Below are 21,534 nucleotides of genomic sequence, written 5' to 3'. Positions count from 1 at the left end.
AGTAAGCAGCATCTCACTTTTAATATAATAAATACACAGTAACTTTGAATTACAAGATCACTTTCCAATGAAATTACCAGCAAAAATATCCACAGAATCTTCAGATAAATAAGAACAAATGATTGCCAACATCAAAAGCTGGGCTCCAGACAGTGGCCTGTTTACTTATTTTTTTTTATGAGAAATTATTTTTTCATTAAGAACAACAGTTGTTCAAAGTTGGTATATATATTGGTATAACTGAAGTAGGATCTGGCTATTTAAAATGCAACCTGAGTGTATCAGTTTTGTAGGTAGTACTACAGAACGCTATAATTACATAGAAAAAAAATCATTCCATTTAAATAGCTCAAATTACAGTAAACTTGCTCTTCAGCATCTTCAGTGCTACACTTAGATACATGTGAATATAGGATAATATTGCTATATAGAGTGAAAAAATATAAATAACCACCCAAACTGTGCTGTGGAATTATTTAAATTCTGAATGTAATGTACTTGATGGAATAAACTTTTCTGTTATATTCAGAAGTGTTTTTAAAGAAAATACCCATCAATAGAAAATGAAGGGAAGATAAACCATAGTCCTCTTCATAAAAGCAGCTCTTTTCATCTATAGGCCCAGAACACAGACAAGTAAAATAGGAGCAAAACTGCTTCCAGATAAAATCCAACACTTGCAGGTCTGCTCACAGTAAGAACAGTTTTTGAAAGAAAGCAATTTTGAAAGTATCAAATGAACGAACAAAAATTAGAATCAGAATCGTGTGATTATCATGTGAGACAAACTTACTTGTCGTGATCACAGCCAGAGCTTAGTGATGAACAAGTATTCAGACTTGTTTTCAGTGCCATCACCATCTCTGCCCATTAAACTTCTTAAAAAGTCTCCAACAACAGATTAAAGTGCATTAGACCACAAGTGCTACATTAAAACAATACTTACTAATTCCTGGGTCTGTGAGAAAAAAAATTCTCAGTGCCAATCGCCTTTGCTCTAGTCAAAGCTGACTGAAACACCATTTATTTATTTATTCTTTAAGAGGTGATCATGCAAAATGCGTATGTCTACATGCTCTCCATGTAATCTAGGAAAGCACCAATATAAAGCCACATTTCAGATAAAAATTTAGCATACACTAATATTCAGTGTCATAATAACATGCTGAATTATTTACTGCATCTAAGAGAATTTGTTTTTAAAAACTGCCATTCTGATTATTGACTTGATCCTGCTCACCTTGCTTTTGGTGCCTATAGTAGAGTGCCAAAACAGGGTACTAAAATCATGCACTAGAACAGCGCTTATTACATAGTAAGAGCAGTCTTACTTTCACTACTCTTAATGTGAATCAGGAAAACTTGACTAATGAAGGCTTGGAGAATTTGGCCAAAGCCTGAAATTCCAGCAGTGGATGCAAGATCCTTTCATCTAAAAAAGCTGAAATACACAAGGAGTCTGGAACAAAACAAAAGGATGAAATGTGACAGTGCTGTGCAGTTGCTGGTATTTGAATGCCATCCTGTAAGTTTCATCACACCTGCAACACAGCCAATTTATTTGATCGTTGAGCATGTCAGATTAAGTTCCACTTTAATTGCATAGAGCACAACATACAAGCAACTACAATTTATTTTAACTGTATCCTAACAAATACTGAATATGGAAATATACTGTACATTAAATTTGTTTCCTTTATCAATTTAAAATTTCACATTTGGTCTCCAGTAGACTAGGAAAAAGCCACTAAAAATATTTCTCACACTATTCCTGAGCATTGTTTTTATGTACTGTAAAATAATCTAGTTTATTACTATATTTATTAATGTTCTCTCATTTTAAACTACATGTAAATCCATGCATTGAAATTTTACAAAGCTGAAGATCTGGTAGGCACAACGAATGAATAGAAACAGCTAAGCATCTTAAAACCAAGATGAGATCAACCAGAGAAGTGCAATTCAACTATGTACATAAATATATTCTTTAGCATTTGCTACTTTTTCATTTGATATCAAAATGGGAAGGATCCACTTGTAAAATTTGGTCCATCAGACCTCAGCTCACTTCTCATAAACAGTTCGCTGTGACAGGTGGCTGAGGATGAAGCTAATGGTGGTCAGGAAGTATTTCATTTTAAAATGAAAGTTCAAAACATTTTCTAGAACTTCGTTTTAACAGGATTGTGTCCCCAGATAACAGCTGAACTGACACTTGAATATCCACTGACTTATTTTTCACATTCTCTTGTATCTCACAGACACAATTCAAAATAGAGTCCAAGGACAGGACACTGCATTAAAAAATTGTACAATTTCTTTCTGTAGGGTATTTCCCCATGCCACATCACTAAACCCTGAAATAAGCCAAGCTAAGTGAAGTAGACTGGACCATGGAATTGTCATTTCAGTAACTGAAAATAGATATCTTTTGTATCAAAATATATCTTTAACAGACCTTAAAATAGCTTTCAAATTCATCCCGTAAGAGTCTATTTTCTATGTTTTGAGAGTTTATGAGTTCCGGACATTAGACGACAGAATATTTAGTAATATTATCATTTTGCATTAGTTATTGATATCCACGTGCGGTTTGAAATTTGGTCTTTTCTTCTAAATGACAAAAAGCATCAAGGTTTACAAAATTAACTTGAAGGAATACTGTAAATAAATACAGTGAAGGTTTCTGGGTATAAAAATATGCATTCCTTATTCTTAATCTGCCACTACAGAAGCTGTCTGCTCCCTAGTAATTGTTTGTCTTTAAAATAATCCTTTCTGCATTAAAATATTTCAATACTTTATTTCCATTCTTCTTCCTAGCAAAAAATAAATAAAAATCAAACACATCAAAAAACTCAATTTATCATCTTCTATGAAGAATTAGAGTTTGACTTTGTATAGATAGGTTACTCCATTATATTATAAAAACAATTGAGCCCTTTTTCCATCAGAAAACAGAACACCATCAAACCTGTCTCAAAATAGCACATCTGTTACAGAAAAAGAGCGCAGCTCTTATTCTCTCAAATACACCAAGGTAAGCAGAGGAAACACAATGGATTTCAATGGAGTTCAGCTGGTGCAAATAGGACATATTGTACATCTCTAAATTTTCATATTCTGCTAGTGTTATCTTCATTGAGCAATTATAAATACTTCTGAGGAAAGACTGATGGAAGACACACCTTCAGGGAAAAGATTTCCTGATGGCCTTGCTGGCTTAAGATCAAACGTATTGAAAAGAACAGTGCTGACTTAGAACCATGCATTGAGAACATGTCTTTTCAGGATCTTGCGATGAAGAAAACATGACCCTTCTGCATTGGCCAAATGCTTTCTAGCAGTCAAGAAACATCAAAAAAGATGTTGTTTTTAACATTTACATTTTTTCTAACATTTAAAAATCATTCTTCATTTTAATTTGTGCGATGTTTGCTTCGTGCCATTTGTTTTAATTTTCCTGTCCCCTGTTGGTTTTTTAGAAGGAACGTAATTGTTAGCATTGCCATTTTTCTTTGGGTTTGTACATGCATATGTTTTTACGCCTTTCATGGGAGCAGCTGAACCATGGTATACTGATGCTTGCTTAGGGGGTCTGATGTTACCAACATTTTGAATTTTAGATTTGTTCTCAGGTGGCTGAATATTGAGAAGCTGTTGCTTTGCAGTTGTTTTTTTCAGTTCACTTCTTACTTCACCAGATTGTCTCTGAGAAGACATTGCATATCCTATTCTCTCAGATAGTTTCAAGTGACCTGGATGTGAACAGAACTGTCGACTTTCTTCACAGTATAAATCTCCCCTGTGACCTGAATAGCATGCAGGGAGCTTTGTAACACTTTCCTGGGGAGCCAATTGCTTGCTAGGCAATGGGCTGAACAATGCTTTGCATTTGCCAGGGCTTTTTAGGGTACGTATGGCACTGGGAGCAGTCTGTGGTCTGGCTTTGGCTGCCTTTACCTTCTCGTTCTGTACAGTCTGCATTTGCAGCCATTCCAGCTGCAGAAGGCGATCAATGTATTTCTCCAGAAATCCTGTTGGCTTTGGTCGAAATTCAGATTTACCCTCTACATTAACAAAGATAGCCAGTTGCTTCAAGTCCCATGAGTTGAAAGGGGGTGGCAGGAAGTCTGGGTAGTAATATTCTGATTCTTTAAAACCTGTATCAGGTACATGCTCCAAACAACCTGGATCAATTTCCTCAGCTCGGAGTATGAGTTCTGGTGGTGTGCAGGGAGATGGAGGAATGGGAATCCTTTCTGAATCAGAGAGATCACTGGCACTATCATCTTCAGCATCTTCTTTAATAATTTGTACCGATTGAAAATCAAGAAACATTTCACCTGCAGATGCTCCTTGCCATTTAGAGGAGCATGGACCAGCTTCAGCAACATATTCTTCACGATTCTTTTCAAATTTTTCTTTTTTACTGCAATAAAAATGTTGTACTGGCACGTCTTTAACCTTACAGAAGCTACCTTGTGTGCTGCCTTTTATGGCAGGAGGGATCCTGTGCACTAAAGATTCACTTTGCCTTGCTTCTGGGAGACTCTTCTTTGATCCTTGTACTCTAGGAAGTGATGTACAAACACTCGTGATCCTTAAAAAAACAAAGATCATATCCTGTTAGAATGATTGATGTATTTGGAACAACAGGTTACAAAGTTCTTGCCACCTCCTTCAAGGACCTAGACCTACACAAATTAAACTACAAATGGCATGGAAATTTAGTAATAAGGCAAAATTAATATTTGATGGCAGAAAGAATGCTACCTACTACTATTTTTTTATTGTTTTATTTTATTCTGAATTTGCCTGAGAACCTATTAAGGCAGTATAGTTAAGTTTCCATATTGACTACGTACGTTCATTATCCACAGAAATTCTGAATTCTGAGTCTAGGGAAGTTAAAGGCAACAAAATGAAGCCATGATTTTATCACAAGCATTTAAATACCTGCTTGATTAAATTAAACAGATGATCTTAGCACAGAATTACCGTTTTGACTGAGCATTGTCATCCAGCTGGTTTCTTCCCTTCCTAAAAGTACTTGGTTGGTTGCCATATTGAGTATCGTGGGAAGTCTGAAAAGGTATGAAAATATGTGATGTTACTATAAAAGCTGACATAAACTAGGTACCCTTTTTCTATAAACAAAGAACTGGTTTGATTTACCTTTTCACTGGCACTTGATACATTTTTCCCTAATGTTCCAGGAGTCAGTTTCACATGAGAAACTGGTTTCTTTAGTCCTTTGGTGTTTGGATGGCTTTTTCCATTACTGTAAATAGCAAGGATTAAACTGAGTATGACACACAAATAGCAACCTATCATCATCATAATATAAATACAATAAAAGTTTACAGTGCCATTAAGTTTTAGAGAGCTGATTGCAACTATTCTGAATATTCACTGGAACTATGCTATGCTAACTTTTTGATTTTTATAGTATTACTATACTACTATACTTTTTACGCTATTATAGCAAAATGCATAATTGAATGATACGATAACAGAACTTAGCCCTTATATAAAGCCTTCTATAAGAGGATCCCAAAGTTACTTTGGGGATAATAAATAGTAAATATTAGAGATTGTGTATTTAATTACTACTGTATATAATAGCTGGTACTGATGGTCCTAATGCACTTTACCAAACTAATTATAAAGTACAATATGAAGGCCACCACAACCAAATCTTGCTTGCCTTTCTCATTTGCATAGTCTTAAAATTTAAAGGATTATTCCTATGATGTTAATGAGTGGAAGTGGGCAGGGAGCATACAGTCTATTATGATATTACTACAAACTAATTCACAACAGCGGCACAAAAAGATTCATCAGTTTGTTTTATACTGGAGTTGTACAAATATTAGTAGGAAAAAAATGCAAGCAAAAGAAATGGCATTACCAATCTGGACAGCTTAAAACTAACATATGTATTTTACTTCAAATCAGATATATCAGTGTAGTAGGCACACAGCATCATTACATCAGTGTGTTGTTTAAGAACCAGAAAACAGTGTTTGTTCTACAAACAAGAAACATTACTAATTTTACAAAAGAAAGTGTTAAAATGTCATCTTAGAACAGGAATAGGAAAATTATACTCCCCCATCTGATTTAGGTTGACCAGTTTATTTAATGTCAGGCAAGACATCTTGTTCACAGTTTTTAAGTCAGTATAGTTGTATTTTCGTTTTGTTCAAAAACACAAAACAAAACAAAACAACAACAACAACAAAAAACTTTAATTCATCAATTCAAGAGCTTGTAGCAGAATGAAAATGAGTCTGGTGCCTCCAGTGACACAGTCACCTCTGTCATTTTGTGACCTGCATGGTCCTACTGCATGATCTTTTGTGGTGGCGTGGATCAGAGAGGGAGATGAGAATCTCAACAGTACAGTCATGTGCTTATTAACTCTTCTACAGTACTTAGAGATTTCTATAACTAGAAAGAGAGAAAATAATTTCCTTACTTTACCATTCCTTTGTGGTTTTCATTGATTTGGATTTCCTTTTTCTGTGTCTTTCTGTGCAGTAATAAAGGATGTTCTTGAATGCCTGGTCCCATTATTACTCTTTTAAAATGGTATCTGCACCCTTATTTGTACATAATCTTCAAATGACTCCAGTCTTAGGTCCATACGACACAGTTTATCAGATGTAACCACCACCATGTCCTAGAAATGCGATAAACGAACACATGCAATTCCTCCCAATGTGATTTATTTTTAAAGCTGTACAACAATCGATAAGCAGACACCAAATGGCACTGGAAAGCACCATCCCCTCCCTGGGTGCTTGCGTATTATTCCCGCATTATTCCTCTTCCTAGTGTTGATCCGTGCCCAGCAGTCATCCCCCTGGGTACCAAGAGGCGAGCAGAGCAGGGGAGCAGCACCCGGGAGCAGGTTGCCCATTAACACTGCAATGCAATGCACTGGTAACACTGTAATGCTGGGGGGCACGGCCAGCCAGAATCGACACACACTTTGCTGCTGCAGCCACCAGCCCAGTGCTGTCACCCCACAGCTTCTGCAGTCAGTACCGAGGGGATGCCTGGCCAGCCATGCCGTGTTCAAGCCTGTCCTGGAAACGTGGTTTGTAAAGATACAGAGAAATGTTTTGAAGTACAGCGGCGTTAGGAGAGCTGCTTTTCATACTACAGCATGCTCTTCGTTTTGTTCTTCCTGCAGGGCCTTATGCGTGCTGACTGCAGCCAAGTACCAGCCAAATGGTGGTGGGTGTCGCTGCTCTCCATATAACACGAACAGCTGATCAGCCTCCCGCATCCTGTGCGCGCGGAGTTGTCCTTTTCTGAGCCAGGAAACGCGCTCATGGTACGTTCATAAATGCGAATTTTGTATCAAATGCTTAGTATTTTCCTTATTCAAAAGCACATCTCCCAGCACTCATAAACTGCTACCAAAAATGCTCCCAGCAGCGTGTGCAGGGATCCTTTCTCTTCCAGAAACCGCAGTCCCCTCCCAGGGCTGCACAGACACAGATTTCGGAAGGGGAACAGCTGACTTGCACCAAAATACCTCTCCTCACCCACCCACAGCTTGGCTGCGCTGCGCTTTGTGCTTCTATGTATTCGATGTGTATGTATGGGGTTTGTTTTTATATGGTTTGTGTTTATAGGATTTATGTTTATATGAACTCGATGCAGATGTACGTGATGTAGATGTACACGCTGTATTTGTACACGACGCAGATGTACATGATGTGGATGTACACGGTCTGTGTGCGTTACCTCACCCACCGCCGCTCCGTCACCCCCTGTCCCCTTTCTCCCTCCCGGCCGCCGGTCTCAGCGGCTCCCTCCCGCACCCCGCAGCGCTCCGCGCCCCAACACCGCCCTCCCGTGGCCCCGATCCCCTCCGACGGCCCCATTTAACGGCTGCTGCCCACAGCCCCGCTCCGCCCCGGGCACTGCCCGCAGCCCCAGCACGGCCAGGAGCGGCCGGGCCCTGACGAACCGCCCTCCCACCCCCCCCCTCCCTTCCCCTGCCCGCCCCGTCCCGGTACCTGCCGCGGCCCCGCCATCCCCCGGCGGCTGCGGGCGGGCACTGCGCGTGCGCGGAGCGGCCATGGGCGGGGCGGGAGGGGCAGGGCCGGGGGCTCCGCGCAGGCGGCCCCGGGAGGGCGGGGCCGGGCTGGGGAACCGGGAACTGGGAACCGGCCCCGGGCTCCGGCACCGCCGGTGGGGGCTGCGGGGCCCCCGAGACGGGCTAAGCGGGACCCCCAGGGCTCCTGCCGGCCTGAAGAGCCGCTCCGTCAGCCCCGAGCGTAGCGGTCGCAGGGCCCGGGTCTTCCCCGTGAGGCGCCAGCCCCTGGTTTGCTTCCAGCCGCTGAGACGGGTTCCAGGTCTCTGCCCTCGCCGCCTGGCTGTTACCACAGGGTGCGTGCTCCGGGGAGGCAGCGCTCGGTGCTGACACCATCAGCTCAGGATGGAGGTGCGAGGCCCTCGGAGGAACCCCAGCTACCTGTCCGATCTCTACCAGAACATGCTGCGGGCGGAGGGAGCAGCGGCACGAGGGCAGCAGCAGCAGGTACCAGCAGCACGTACCAGCAGCAGCACGTCTGTGCTGAGCAGTGCCTCAGCCAAGGGGGGACCTCAGACAAACCAGCTTAAGAGCAGCACTTCCAGCACCTGCGACCCCGCGTTACGGCCCATCATACGCCGCCGGGCGAGATCGTTGCCTACAACACCTGAAAGGAGGAAGCGAGCAGCGGTGCAATGCCAAGTTCCCAGGTGCCAGAGCCGTATGAACAGGGTGAGGTTTGCTGATGCTCTGGGCTTGGAGCTCACCGAAGTGAAAGTCTTCCAGACTGGGGAGGATCCATCCATCCCCTTGCATGTCCTTTCCAGGCTGTCCATAAACTCAGACCTCTGGTACAGCAGCTTGGACTTGGAGTTCACCATGCAGTGCTTAGTCCCTGACTTCCAGCAGCCTGCAGACTGCATGGATTTCTCTGCCCGACTTCAGGAGCAGCAGGTGTGTCTTGAACGAGTGACCAGTTCAGATCTGGGGCTCAGCGGCACCATCCAAGTTTGCAATGTTGCTTTTGAGAAGCAGGTGTCTGTGCGGTACACCTTCAACCAGTGGAAGAGCCTCCATGAAGTGGCTGCTCATTGGCACAGTAGCATCCCTGAGAAAAATGGGCAGGGTCAGGTTGATGTTTTCACATTCTTTCTCCCCGTGCCTCCTTTCCTCCTCCAGCTGTCTTCAGTAGTCCAGTTTGCAGCAAGGTACCAAGTCAACGGGCAGGAGTATTGGGATAACAACAGGGGCAAAAACTACAGTCTGACTTGCCGGACTCACCCCCTCAAGATGCCTAGAGAATGTGAGGAGAGCTGGATCCACTTCATCTGAATGAAAGGAAGTGGCTGCGGAGCAGCTTTGCGAGTTTCAGTGGCCCTCTCTGTGCTCCTGTGGCAACAGTCCCCTCTTTGAAACCTACTGAACGTGGTGACAGTGTTTCAGGACAGGCAGGTAGCCAACAACCTGTACAAACTGTTCTAAACCTCTCAGAGAGTATAAAGGGCCAAAATGTGTAGAGTTACATCTGCTGAAAGCCTGTGTGATCTCTTGTGTGTGAACCAATGCAATTCAAAGGGATGCTGCCAGGATATTTTGCAGAGATCAAAACAGGACACTTCATGTTGCTAGTCATATTCTAGATTTCATAGAATATTTCTAACAGATCTGTTTTACTTTTTTGTACTGTTTTTTTAAGTGGTCAGTGTGGCTTTACTCAGTTTTTGTTTCTAATTCTGTTTGTATTATCTCACCAAGTCTGGGCATTGTTCCAGTTATGCATAATTTGCATGGCAGACACTGTAGGGAAGTACTTGTATTTATATACTTTATTTTTAATTAAGACTGTTAACCATGTTAAATAATTCCATTAGTTTTGGGGTTCAGAATTAACAAAATGAGCAAAACTTACAGGAAAATGTCCAATCAGCCCATTTTTTTTGTTTGTTTGGTTGTTTTTTTTTTAGGAAAAAAAAGAAGTGCCTTTTCTTATCTCCCCTGTTGCGATTGTTACCGGAGTGTATGAAGGCAGGTCTTCCTGAGGAAGTTCTTGTCTTTTCCACATGACATACCAGTAGGTTTCTCCTCCAGGTGGTGGTACAGGAATTGTTCTTCCCTTGTGCAACCATTCTTACTAAGGGAAACTAGAGGGATTTTGCACTCGTGTTACAATTACACTTGTAGATCTCAAAGCACTGTAAGAATGCTATTGATCTTATACTCAAAATGAAGCAAATATGAAAGGTGAAAGAAAAGCTAATACATGGATCTGTAAGCAGCTCATTGGAACAGTGTGCTGGAATCCCAGCTGGTTGTTCCCCAGCATCCCAATGTCATTGCAGCAGTACTTTCTGAATGCTCTTAGCTACTTCTGGTTATAAACCAGCTGAACTCTAAGACTGCATTCCTTGCAACTCCAAGCAGGAACTCCAAAGTAAAGTGATGTTTTTATTTATCAGTAAAAATGATATTTACATGTGTTCACAGATTCCCTTCTATAGGAGGGAAAGCACAGCAACACTCATGTATCATCTACCCAATAGATGCTTCCTACTCTGCTACTTTTACTGTGAGGAGTTAGTGTGTCTTCAGATTGGCAACAGGCTTGGTGACAGACATATCTAGTAAGTAAAAGATTTCCCATTGCTTTTTTGCCTACATATGCAGCACTTCATGCAAAGTTTATGTATACAGCCTAAATTTTCAAAACTGCCTGGCTGGAAGTATTAGAAACGCTGCTTTTCAGAAAAGCTATACTATGAAAATCATGTAGTGTATTCAGGCACCTTATTTTAGATTGCTGCTTATTCATCAAAATCACAAGTTATTTTTAAAATCACAGATGTAATCAGCACGCAGCCATATATCAGTCTAGAATGTCCACTGAGTAATTCTGGAAGCATGCAATCCCCAAGAAAACTTTTGTGTCTGGCAGCTTCATGTTGTTACTTCGTTGTGCGACCTATTTAGCAAAACCAGGATTTGAAGTGAACAAGCTGCCCAGTTCCATTATGTCTTTGGCTTTCAAAGGAGCCAGTCGTGACTGATGGTTCTATGAGCTGCTGAGGAACTCTTTCAGAGTACTGAGAAAACTCAATCCTATTGGAAACCATTGAGAACTGGCTGTGTTGGAATGCAGTAGGATAGAACTAACCCTATGCAAATTAACTTGAACTTAGGCATTTTGCATTTTGTTCTTTGTTTTGAATTGCATATTTATAGTTTGTTCCATACCAGCAGTCCAATGTGTACAGCTCTGAAACTGATTTCAAAGCAAAACTGTTGAATTAGAGGTTATTCTCCGTGTTTTAGGGTATTTAGTCAGCCTTCTAGGGTGATTAAACATGCTTCGTTGGCTGTTGTCTTAGTAGGTAAGAGACATATTTTTAAAAAACTAATAGCATTTGCAAGTCGTGTTCATTTTCATTCTCTAATGTGGTACATTCTGGTAGTAATTGCTGTTAATGGAGTGGCAGGTTACATGCAAATTTCTAAGCTAAGTGAAATGTCCACAGATCATGCATTTGATTTATATAGCTTACATAGGTATTCAGTATAGCAGCAGAAATACAAGATGTACTTTTAATGTCTTGTTTTCAGCAGTACTAAGCACTTGTCAGTACTTGAATTCAGTTGGGGTTGCAAGGGCTTTCCCCCGAGAGTCAAGTTCTAATTATTGCTTTTACAGTAAGTGTCCCTACTTTCAATAACGATGGGTTTTTAACTTGTATCTATAGTGGTCAATTACCAGTGGTTATCTGTGGGTAGGGAACAGTAAAAATCATCATTTCTTTATTAATGTTTTGCATAAAAGAACTTTCATTTTCCTTTTAAGAGAAAATGCATGCCAGTGGTGCTTTAATTTTGTATTGGAGCACTGAGAGGTCAAAAGCTTAAATTGAAATTGATTTGAACAATCAACGCAACTACTCCATTGGGTATTTCATATCCATTAAGGCAGGCAGAACACTTCTGAGATGAGGGTGAGGCTGTACAATGATTGCTAGCTACATGGATTGAAAGAGTACTGCGTGCTTTCATTTCACCTGCATATTTTCTGCATCTGAGTTAGAGTGACCATTAATCTGGCAGCAACTCTTGTGTCGTAGAGAATCAGTACAAGGAACTAGAACTCTGGTCTTCCTCATATGCCACAAAAAAATGAGAGCTCCATGAGAAGGGGCACTATTTGATGTCTCCTGTGGTGGGCTTCGTATGACTGAATGGCATACAGCAACACAGGACATAGCGCATCTGAACTAGTCAGCCCGGGCTTTCTGTATAGTCAGTTGGGATGTTGCCTGTAGAGTTAGCAGAGTTGCTGTGGTGTGCCAAACTGCAACAGCCCTGCTGAGCGCACAGAGAACACCAGGGGTTGAGTCCTGCCACATGAAATTGTCAGTGTTCGTGCAGATCGTGCCAAATGATGCCAACTGGAGTCTGCAGGTGTCAGGTGAGGTGAAACACGCCTGCAGTGACTGCAGAAGAATCTTTCTTGGCATGACCTGAAATTCTTATCCTTACATTGGTGAAACTTTCTTGCTTAAGTAATTCCATTCAAGTTTATTGAATACTGCTGAAGTCCATAGAAGTGGAGTTCTTACATGTTTGTCAGCTAAGAAGAAACCAAACACGCAGGTACATACAGAAGGGCATGTGCTGAATAAAAGGCACTATTTATTATTCCCCTTCCTCTACTCTGCCTCCACCCCCACCTCCACCCCCCAATTACTGTATTTCTCCCGTTAGTAATAAAACTGAATTCTCTCCCAGCAGACAGTTAAATTCCTTCTCTGCTGAGCCTGCTATTTAACAGCAGTTTACAATGGATGTTGCTGAAGCCCAGTGTGACACTTGGCTTACTGGTATTAATATGCTGTTGCCATCTTCTGGGAGAGAATCTTTCATGCTAGCAAATGTCAAAATCTTGGTGTTATTGCAAGCAGGGGGAGATTATGTAAAGCTGAGACTGTCAGTTTAAAGGTTAAAGTCATGTACACCACAGTGTCAGGGAAATGAGAACTGAATGTCTCAGCAAAGTGATTTTGGCTTGTATTGTCTTCCTTCTGCAACTTCTCAGGGTATTTGCAAGTGCAAATTTTGAATATTAAAGTATTGTTCCAAGTTGTTTTTTTTTTAATCTCTTTGCACGTCTTGCACTGGTGGAGAAGAGCTGACAGCAGCTGTTACTAACTCAGTTGTCTGTCATTACTGGCTGAGTTGAGCAAGCCTAGCTTCTAATGGAACTGAGCATGGTCTTGGGATTAATTCAATATATGAAAAACGTTTTTCTGTAGGGAGCTTGCAAGCTGCTAAATATTCACTCATGAGGACTGAGTCCTGCCACATGACATGAAATTTGCACTCATTTTTTCCTGTCACATTCAGTAGTGTACATCAAAATAAGTCTAGTTGACAAAAAAAAAAAAAGGATTAAGCCATTAAATAGTGGTATTATGCACCTACAATGGAAGCAAACTTATGAACTTTCATAAGTTCTCAGGACGGCTTGACTGCTTGCACTGTGTTCAAACTGAGCACTTCCCTTATCATGAGGATTTTGTAAAAGTGAATTCTTCACTAGTTATTGTCCTGTAATGCACTTTCAAAAGCCTGTATTTATTATAGTCACACAATAAATGAATGTCCAGCAGTACACAGTTTCAAGGTTCTTTCAAGCATGCTTTGTTTTTGAAAACCAAACATGGAATTCATGTAAATGAAAAGGGGTTATTTTTCCTGATGGTCTTGTCCGGAAAAAAAGTATATTACACAGTATGTCAATAAAGTATACACATTAGACAAAAGGTCATTTTTTTTAAGTGGAAAGTTGTAAAATGGTACAGTGCTTAATTCATATAAAAATGGTACAGTGCTTAATTCATATAAAAACAGTAATAGAACTATGGCTATTTTAATACAAGAGATTGTAATAAAAGCTTTTCACAGTTTGTATTGTGTGTCAGTGGTGCTCTTTTTAGCAGTTGCTCTTTGGACAACATAGAGATGAGTTGTTGCTTACAAAGCAACATAGTTTAGGAAAATAAGGTGGGTTCAAGAACTGCTAAAAATGAAAACCATGTAAAAAAATACAGTGATTAGTCTATATAGCTTGAAAAATGACTGTGCTGCCACTTCTTACATGGAATTTGCTGCCATTTAACCTTAGATCTGTGCATATGGCTCTTGCAGGCTTAAGATCTAATGTTGGAAAAAGGCACGCTGCCACTTATTCTGATAAGTTTATAATATGGACTCAAGGAAAAGAAGAGAGGGGTATTTTTTTCTGATAGCATTTCCCAAAATTGTACTGGACGCCTCTTAATTGATTTTGTGCCTCACAATTGTGTTATTCTTTCTTCCGTTTCTTCTTCCAATTTTCAGTGCTACACTTTTTCTCAGCTCAGATGATGTTCTCTTCACTCACTAGTTTCTTGAAAATAGATGTACATAGAGTAAGAGCATCCTTCTTTACAGCACCTGATTTGTCTTCTACATGAAAGCATCTTCCTCAGTGCCAAGCATTTACTTGATATAGTTCAAGTTTGAATTAACTGTTGCCAGGTTTGTTGTAAAGCAAGACACAGGCATTTAATTAGAAGACATAATTAATAAAGACATGTATTACCAGTTACTTTTATAATCAGCAGTAATAAAATTACATTGCCAAAGTTGCTTGGGGGAAGACGTTATTGCAAATTGTATTAAATACATGGAAATGCTTATGTTGTTAAAGAATTTCAGTGCCATGTTTTATTATATAGAGATTGTGCTATAAATAATGCATAGAGATACATAAAGGAGGGTGCTTTTAGAAATACCTGGAATTATATTATCTGATCTTTAATACTTTTTTTTTTTCCTATGCTGCTGATGTGAATCTGAATTAGCAGTACCACCTTCATTGTTTTCACATTCCCAGCTATAATAGAGTATTAAGCATCACCTGCAAATAAATATGGTATCCACAGTGTAGACTAACCAGAGAGCAGTAAAGGATAGAGATAGCACTCTTTGATTTCAACATATCACTTGAAGAGTGTGAATTTATTTTAGTCTGTGTTTTGCATGTATGATTGCACAATGCCACAGTTCACAAGTACTTAAGATATCTGGATATCCTGCAATATAAATATCAATACTATTTTGCTGAGCTGATTTTTAACACTTTGGCTTTGTTTTTACTCTGAGCACCGTACCACGAGGTTCATCTTACAGGCAGTTAGTGTTATTTTTACATTTTAGTCTCAAATGTATTTGAATTTATCTTACAAAATAAATTCCAGCTTCCAGTAGTAGTAATATACAAATAGTCAACTGTAAGTACAGTACTTAAAGCAGTGTATCATCAGTGCTCGGTGCACTCAGTTGCATGCACTTTCTGAAACTGTCTGATAAATCCAGAACAGCAAGTCTGAGCGTGTAGTCATTTGTCACTGGGAGTCTAATGTTAGTACTGACTTAGGATTGACTTCTCTCCCGATTTGGCCTTCTCCCTATGACCTCAGATCTGCAGCTATTTCAGCTGACATTTGATATTAAAACTTGGGCACAAACGCTTCTGACCCTTCTCCATTCTGCACGCCCCTGGAGCTGTGCCAAGCCCTGGTTTTGGTGCCTAGAACAGCGTTTTCAAGACCTCCGTGCAAGGTACGTGTTCCTGGTACCACAGGGCAGCAGGGGCTCCTTCACACAGCGCTCCCCTACTCCAAAGATGGTTTTCCTTCTATTTTCTCTGATTTTTTTTAAGCATGGTTGGCATATCAATGACCCAAATAATCCATTTGAAAGGAATTATCCCCAGGAGAGTCATTGAACTCAGTGAAGTCATAATGTATTTTAACTTTCTACATTTTCAACAGGGCTCCTGGCATGTGGGACTTGCAAAACATTCCCCAAAGTTTGCGTGAGCCCTCGCAGCTGTTCCTGCGGAGAGCCTGACAGCTTCCATGGTTCGCCCCAGACCGGTGAAGGCCGAACGTGAGGAGGGTTCTGCGGCTCCTCACAGATCCCCGACACCGAGCCGCCGGCGCCCGCTGGAACCGGGCCGCGAGCTGAAGCCGCCCCGGGCGTTACCCGCTGGTCTGTCACGGCCAGAAGAGCCCGCCTCCCGCTGAACGCCTCCGACAGCGATTGGCTTGCAGGGGGCTCGCTCGAAGGCAGCGATTGGCTCGCGGACAGTGGGGCTGGGAGTGATTGGCCGGCGGGAAATGGCGGGCTTTTCCCCCTGTGGCGGTGAGGTGAGGGCCGCCATGCTGGCCGGCCTGCGGCAGCCCCGCTGCCGGCTACACCCAGGAGGGGCGCGGCGCGGCCGGGGGCGGTGCGGGGACAGTGCGGGGAGCTTTCCCCTCAGTAACGGGGCGCTGGGGGGGAAATGCCGGTGACTCCGGGTGTTCCGAGGGCCAAGGTGCCACGCCCCCGTCAAGGAGGAGGCACCTGTGAGGGGAATTGTGTTCGATGCTTTGGCTTCTCTGACTAAACAAGAGACAAGAGAACCGTGAGGTGATAGCAAAGGCTGCCCCGTAGGAAGGTGCATTCGTGTACTGGAAACAAGTGTGGAAAAAAATCACCCTGTATATATTGTTTCTGCATTACTTAGGAGAGTGAAAATGACGTGTACTTTCAGTTACATCTTATACAGCAGTCCTCCCCTGGTTTTAATTGGTATTTCCCTTTGTCTAGTTCTATATAACTTATGGGATGGGGAGACCAAAACTGCACATGGTAGATCACTAGATACACGTAAACATACAAAGCATCAAAATACTGTTTTATATATTAACTCTATCTAAAAGAAGTACTTTTTGTGCACTTCTAATTTTTACAATAACACTTAGAAAACTTAATTCAAGATATTTTTTGTTTGTTTTGTTTTGTTTTATTTTGGTACCAATAGGCATCACAGAGTCCATGACTTTTATAAAATTAAGAAGGCTTTTTCCACATATGCATTACCACATTTTTCTTAAATAATTTCATCTACCTGTTTATAAAGAGGCCCTTCAGGAGTTCTGCTGTTGACTTTCCTATCTGAATGACTCAGTGGTGATGGTACAATCTGCCATCCTGCTGCACTTTCCAAGGTCAAGAACAGTGCTGCAGAACCTCTGCCTTGCCCTCCTTGCTTGAGCTGATCGTTGGTTCTCCTCGTTTTCAATTTTAAGCAATTGCTTACCCATGAAAGGAATGCTTACCTTAGCTCCCAAGTTAATTTCATATTTAATATATTCCTGACTCGTTAATTACTGAAACATGTTTGCAAAACTTACTGGAAGTCTGTGTCAGTGCATCGTGTTTTGGTTAAGTGACGATTGTTCCCTTCTTATGCAGCTGAGTAGATGAACTGCCAAAATGGCAGCCAGGAATGAGACTCAGGTATGTGCCTATAGATCAAAATATGACTATTCATTGTTTTAATTACGAGTTTTAAGCATTTCTTTTGGTATTTAACTAAAAGTAAAATTTGCAGTGTGGCAGAGTGCATTAGGAAGAAATTTTCTGTTGACATACGTTAGTGCTAAGAAGCTGGTTGGAAAGCAAGAGTAATTGGAAGATTTTACTGATGAAAATAATTCATATGCATTGGATATGAATGGCTTAAGTAGTGAGGATGATAATTAAGATCAAAACGTTGAAATCTGCTTATAATTGCATTAGAAAGAGTAGAGAGGCAAAATAGTTGAGGAAACGTAGTAATATACTAATACCGTTTGAAGTTGCTAATGGGTAACTAGGAAGTGCAACTTCCTGAATGTACTAAGAAAAGGACATAAACACAATAAGCACTTATGTAAGCACTTGTTTGTAATATGAGGAAAGAAAAAAAAAACACACAGTTAAGGAAAAGTTGCAGAAGTAACTATTTGCACGATTAGTATCTTAGATATGGTGTTTTTTACTTCCATTTTTACACTTAATGATTTTGTGATTCAGTGTGTTTGCTGAGAATCTAGCAGACTACATGAAAAACATATATTAAACCTTATTAAATCAAGATCAGTCTTGAGCATACATTAATAGTGCTCTATTTTCTTTTACTCTTGACAGTTTGAAAAGTTAATCGATGAAGCTACAAGAAGAAAAGATTTTGAATTGCTAGAACAATATCTGGAAACAGAAGAGTGTGAAAATGTTTCTCACAAATGCAGCAAACAGTTTGTCAACAAACTAGACAAGCTTCTGTGTCAGGTAGTGTCAGTGGTACATGAGAATGATATATGCTGCTATTGTAATAGTCTGAAAAATATTGCATTTGACTTGGTTTATACCAGTAGATGATTTGAAAAACTGAAATAAAGTCTAAGAACAAAATCTCTATTTGAATTGTAATTAGGGTGGCTTTTGAGAACGCAAAGATTAACTAAATGTAACATCTAGTTACTAAACTAGTAATTAAAGCTGAAATCATCATAATAATTTCAATTTCAGGAGCTTGACAAACAAGAATTCAAAACTATTTCAACTTTACTAAATTCTCTTTGGAAATGTGGGGAAAAAATCAGCATAGCCGGCGAAGATGGGCTCCCAGCAATGATAAAATACGGTCTTATTGGAAAGATAAGTATAACCATAAACCATACAGGAACTTCTGAAAAAATATTAATGAAGTAATATTTTAATACTATGTACAATACAAAATACATAAGTAATGCTTCAGTATTGAACAGCTTAGTATTCAATTTAGGCTTTGATTACCTTCTGAATTGAGAATTTCTTATAATTTCACAATAAACATTACTCATTAAAATGTTTTTAGACAACCAGGTCCTTGTAAAGTGATACTGCTCTATTAAAGTGGAAGTTTGGCAAATTATGCAATATATAATTACTTGCGATAATGTTTTTGAGTCAGGAATTGTAATTTTCTCATGCAATTTAGTATTTTTTTTGGTGAATACAACAATAATATTGTATCTGTTCTTTCAACAGATTATAGTCCTATTCTGATTATTTTCTGTTATTTAAATGTGTACGGTAAATAACTTAGGCATTTGTAACTCAGTATATTAAATATACTGAAAAAAAAGAAAACCACCACTTCCTTAATGCTTTAATCAGAGAGTTCACTGAAGAAAGTTAATGGCAATGTCAGAAAGTGACTCTTATTCAATTGCCTACTGCTTTTTCCAGAAAAGTGGCAGTAACTTCCTGCTTCTGCTCACACCTGCAAACACTTTTTCAATCAACCACCATCCATTGTTGGCTGTTTTGTCTTGTGACAGCAGTTGCAAAAGTAGATCTCCAGGTTTTGTGTTAGAAAGCCACAGAAATGACTTACTAACAGATTTCAGGACTGAAACAACCTGAGTGTGAAATTTCAGTCACTCTAAAGTGTGCTCAGGGTGGTAACTGTTGTTGTTGTTATTTTAACCTTTGTATAGTTCGTTTAATTTTGTGTAAGTATAATACAAACTTGTCCTTTTTCATGCAATTAAAATACCTTTGCTTTTATTTTCTCTTTACATGGTTAATTGGTTTGAAAAGGTAAAAGGAATTTTGATCCTTAGAGGAAATGAAAATAATAAAACCCTTACAACTCTGGCTGAAGATTTCTTCAACGTATTGCTGGTAAAAATATGTTGACAAATAAAATCCATTGTGTGTATTTGTGAAAATTAATATTAGTAGTTTCATGACAAAAAGACTTTGAAACATTTTTCCACTTACCATCCTTCTAAGTTAATGTTACAATTACTTCCAAAATAGATTACAAGTGGATAAATACTTTGTCTGTATTCTTACTCATTACCATAAAGAAAAAAAAAGTTTTTAGTGAACAAAAAAAATTGACTCCTTGGTTTAATTTTTTATTGCAAAAATTAGCAGTATACTAATCTGTAATCCAGAGACCCAAGCTTTGTAAGATCTATGAGTTTTTTGTAAAAATGTCTGCATAAAAAATTATTGGGGAAATAATCCCCATAAATTTAACAAATATCTTTTTGGGAAACTCAAGTTGATAATAGAAAAGGTCTCCTGTATTCCTCATTAGGGATGCGATAATTTTAAAATCTGAGATGTTTTTTTGATTACTTGCTTTAGCTACATTGACCTAAATTTTATGCTGTAATATTTATAGTGCTTTTTGCTTGTTTATTGTAGGCTGTATATGATAGCAGACCTGAAGGTGAGCTTAAACAAATATACTCTAGATATGAGAGTTAAAATGTCTCTTTCAGAATACTTTTAAAATTATTAGTGTTAAAATAACTCATTACCTATGGAGCCATATAAAGGCAAGGTAGTTCTCAGTTGAGCATGTATAATAAGGCTTCATGATTAATGTAAGTATTCCACTTTTCTACATGCTGCGGTTAGTAAACTAAGATAAAAGGGCTTATCCTCAAGAGTGCTATTCTGTGCACAAAGAACCTCCTTTCTCTTTCATGTATTTTTGTTTAAAAAAAAAAAAAAAAGCTTGAATGTCAAGTGTAACTTTGTGTAACTGTTTAATTTAAGGTTTCTGTACTGACAGGTTTTCTTTGTAACTTGTTAGTATCTGTAATAAAAGGATGAAAACATCTATTTAGTGATGGCAACTAAATGGAGGCTTTATTAGAAAGAACCATGTTTCTACATAGCACAGTAGTATGTCTTCTTGGATATTGTCTTCAAAAATATCACTCTTACTTTTCAGTGAGGTAACACTAGTGGCAGAAAGACCATTTGGCTGTCACTGTCAAAGTGATGATTCCTTCCTTTTCCTTGGGAAGACATAATCCCAGGGTCAGAATTCTCTCTCAGAACTGAGTTACAGTGTGATGATGAGCTCCATGCACAGGGGACTCATGCAGTGAGAATGCGATAGAAAGGCATGTAAACATAGAAAGACATACCTACAATAAATTGAAGTACTATTCCATCTTGCATCTTCACTGTGAAGTTTAAGGCACTTGTTTTTATATATCAATAATCCTATATGGAAAGAAAGACGTGCTATGCTTACACCTGCAAATAAGAATCTTTTTCCAAATGCTAGGTGAGGGGGCACCCTAAAAAAACTGATAACCTTAAATCTATTTTTTCTCTCTTCCTTAGGTAAAATGCAAATGTTAGAAAATTTTGTTTTGAGAACATGTACCCTCATTGCGGATGTAAGAATTAGTATTTATGTCCAGCAGGAGGTAAACATTTCCTTTTTCTAAGCAGCTGTTTTCTGTTTAGTGTTTAAACTGGCTTTGAAAAGATAGTAATTTAATTTTGCAAATGCTATTAAAAAAAATAGTGTTGTAGTATAAGAAGGATGATTTAATATCTTTCTGAGATGCTCATTGTCATTTATGTTTTTAACAACTTTCAGCTACTGACCCTTATTTTTTCTTTGGACAATCAATTACAAAACGGTGGTAGAAAGATTCTGTTGCAGAAGCTATACAAATGCATAGAAAATAAGACACTGTAATATAGTTGCTATAAATATATTTGAGAATGTAATAAATACTTTAGATGCTTGTGGGAAACTTGTATGCCTTCTAGAGTAC

The 21,534-nt window shown here is 39.4% G+C and overlaps 3 protein-coding genes across 4 annotated transcripts in view; 2 read left to right on the top strand and 1 right to left on the bottom strand.

Moving 5' to 3' along the window:
* Positions 1-2: 2 nt before the first annotated feature.
* On the bottom strand, positions 3-8,121 carry FAM217B (family with sequence similarity 217 member B). 2 transcript variants are annotated; one of them, XM_068700067.1, is made up of 5 exons: positions 8,040-8,121; positions 6,485-6,688; positions 5,179-5,284; positions 5,002-5,087; positions 3-4,603 (listed from the first exon to the last, which is right to left on the bottom strand). In XM_068700067.1, the coding sequence occupies exons 2-5, from the start codon at positions 6,577-6,579 to the stop codon at positions 3,415-3,417; spliced, it is 1,476 nt and encodes a 491-aa protein (XP_068556168.1). In that variant the 5' UTR covers positions 6,580-6,688; positions 8,040-8,121; the 3' UTR covers positions 3-3,414. The 2 variants fall into 2 exon arrangements, with proteins under 2 accessions (XP_068556168.1, XP_068556169.1); XM_068700068.1 differs by lacking the exon at positions 8,040-8,121 and having other exon boundaries at positions 6,490-6,687.
* A 30-nt stretch (positions 8,122-8,151) lies between these two features.
* Positions 8,152-13,709, top strand: PPP1R3D (protein phosphatase 1 regulatory subunit 3D). Its single transcript, XM_068700075.1, has one exon. The coding sequence runs from the start codon at positions 8,462-8,464 to the stop codon at positions 9,386-9,388; it is 927 nt and encodes a 308-aa protein (XP_068556176.1). The 5' UTR covers positions 8,152-8,461; the 3' UTR covers positions 9,389-13,709.
* A 145-nt stretch (positions 13,710-13,854) lies between these two features.
* SYCP2 (synaptonemal complex protein 2) overlaps positions 13,855-21,534 on the top strand; it is a 30,788-nt gene continuing 23,108 nt past the window's right edge. The window contains exons 1-8 of the mRNA XM_068700082.1: positions 13,855-15,703; positions 15,916-16,293; positions 17,384-17,428; positions 18,101-18,241; positions 18,482-18,610; positions 19,517-19,621; positions 20,156-20,180; positions 21,092-21,177. Of these exons, the coding sequence (XP_068556183.1) occupies positions 17,405-17,428; positions 18,101-18,241; positions 18,482-18,610; positions 19,517-19,621; positions 20,156-20,180; positions 21,092-21,177 (510 nt within the window). The 5' untranslated portion in view covers positions 13,855-15,703; positions 15,916-16,293; positions 17,384-17,404. The remainder of the gene's footprint in view (positions 15,704-15,915; positions 16,294-17,383; positions 17,429-18,100; positions 18,242-18,481; positions 18,611-19,516; positions 19,622-20,155; positions 20,181-21,091; positions 21,178-21,534) is intronic.

The sequence above is a fragment of the Anas acuta genome, chromosome 16 (assembly GCF_963932015.1).
Source record: "Anas acuta chromosome 16, bAnaAcu1.1, whole genome shotgun sequence".
Lineage (NCBI taxonomy): Eukaryota > Metazoa > Chordata > Aves > Anseriformes > Anatidae > Anas > Anas acuta.
Note: the sequence above shows the minus strand (reverse complement) of the source record. Positions and strands in the feature narration are given on the sequence as shown.

Coding starts and splice junctions, on each gene's coding strand:
- FAM217B (XM_068700067.1), bottom strand. CDS start 6,579: ATGGGACCAGGCATTCAAGAACATCCTTTATTACTGCACAGAAAGACA. Junction 5,285..6,484: donor AACCACAAAGGAATGGTAAA/GTAAGGAAATTA, acceptor TGCTATTTACAG/TAATGGAAAAAGCCATCCAA. Junction 5,088..5,178: donor TATCAAGTGCCAGTGAAAAG/GTAAATCAAACC, acceptor ATACCTTTTCAG/ACTTCCCACGATACTCAATA.
- PPP1R3D (XM_068700075.1), top strand. CDS start 8,462: ATGGAGGTGCGAGGCCCTCGGAGGAACCCCAGCTACCTGTCCGATCTC.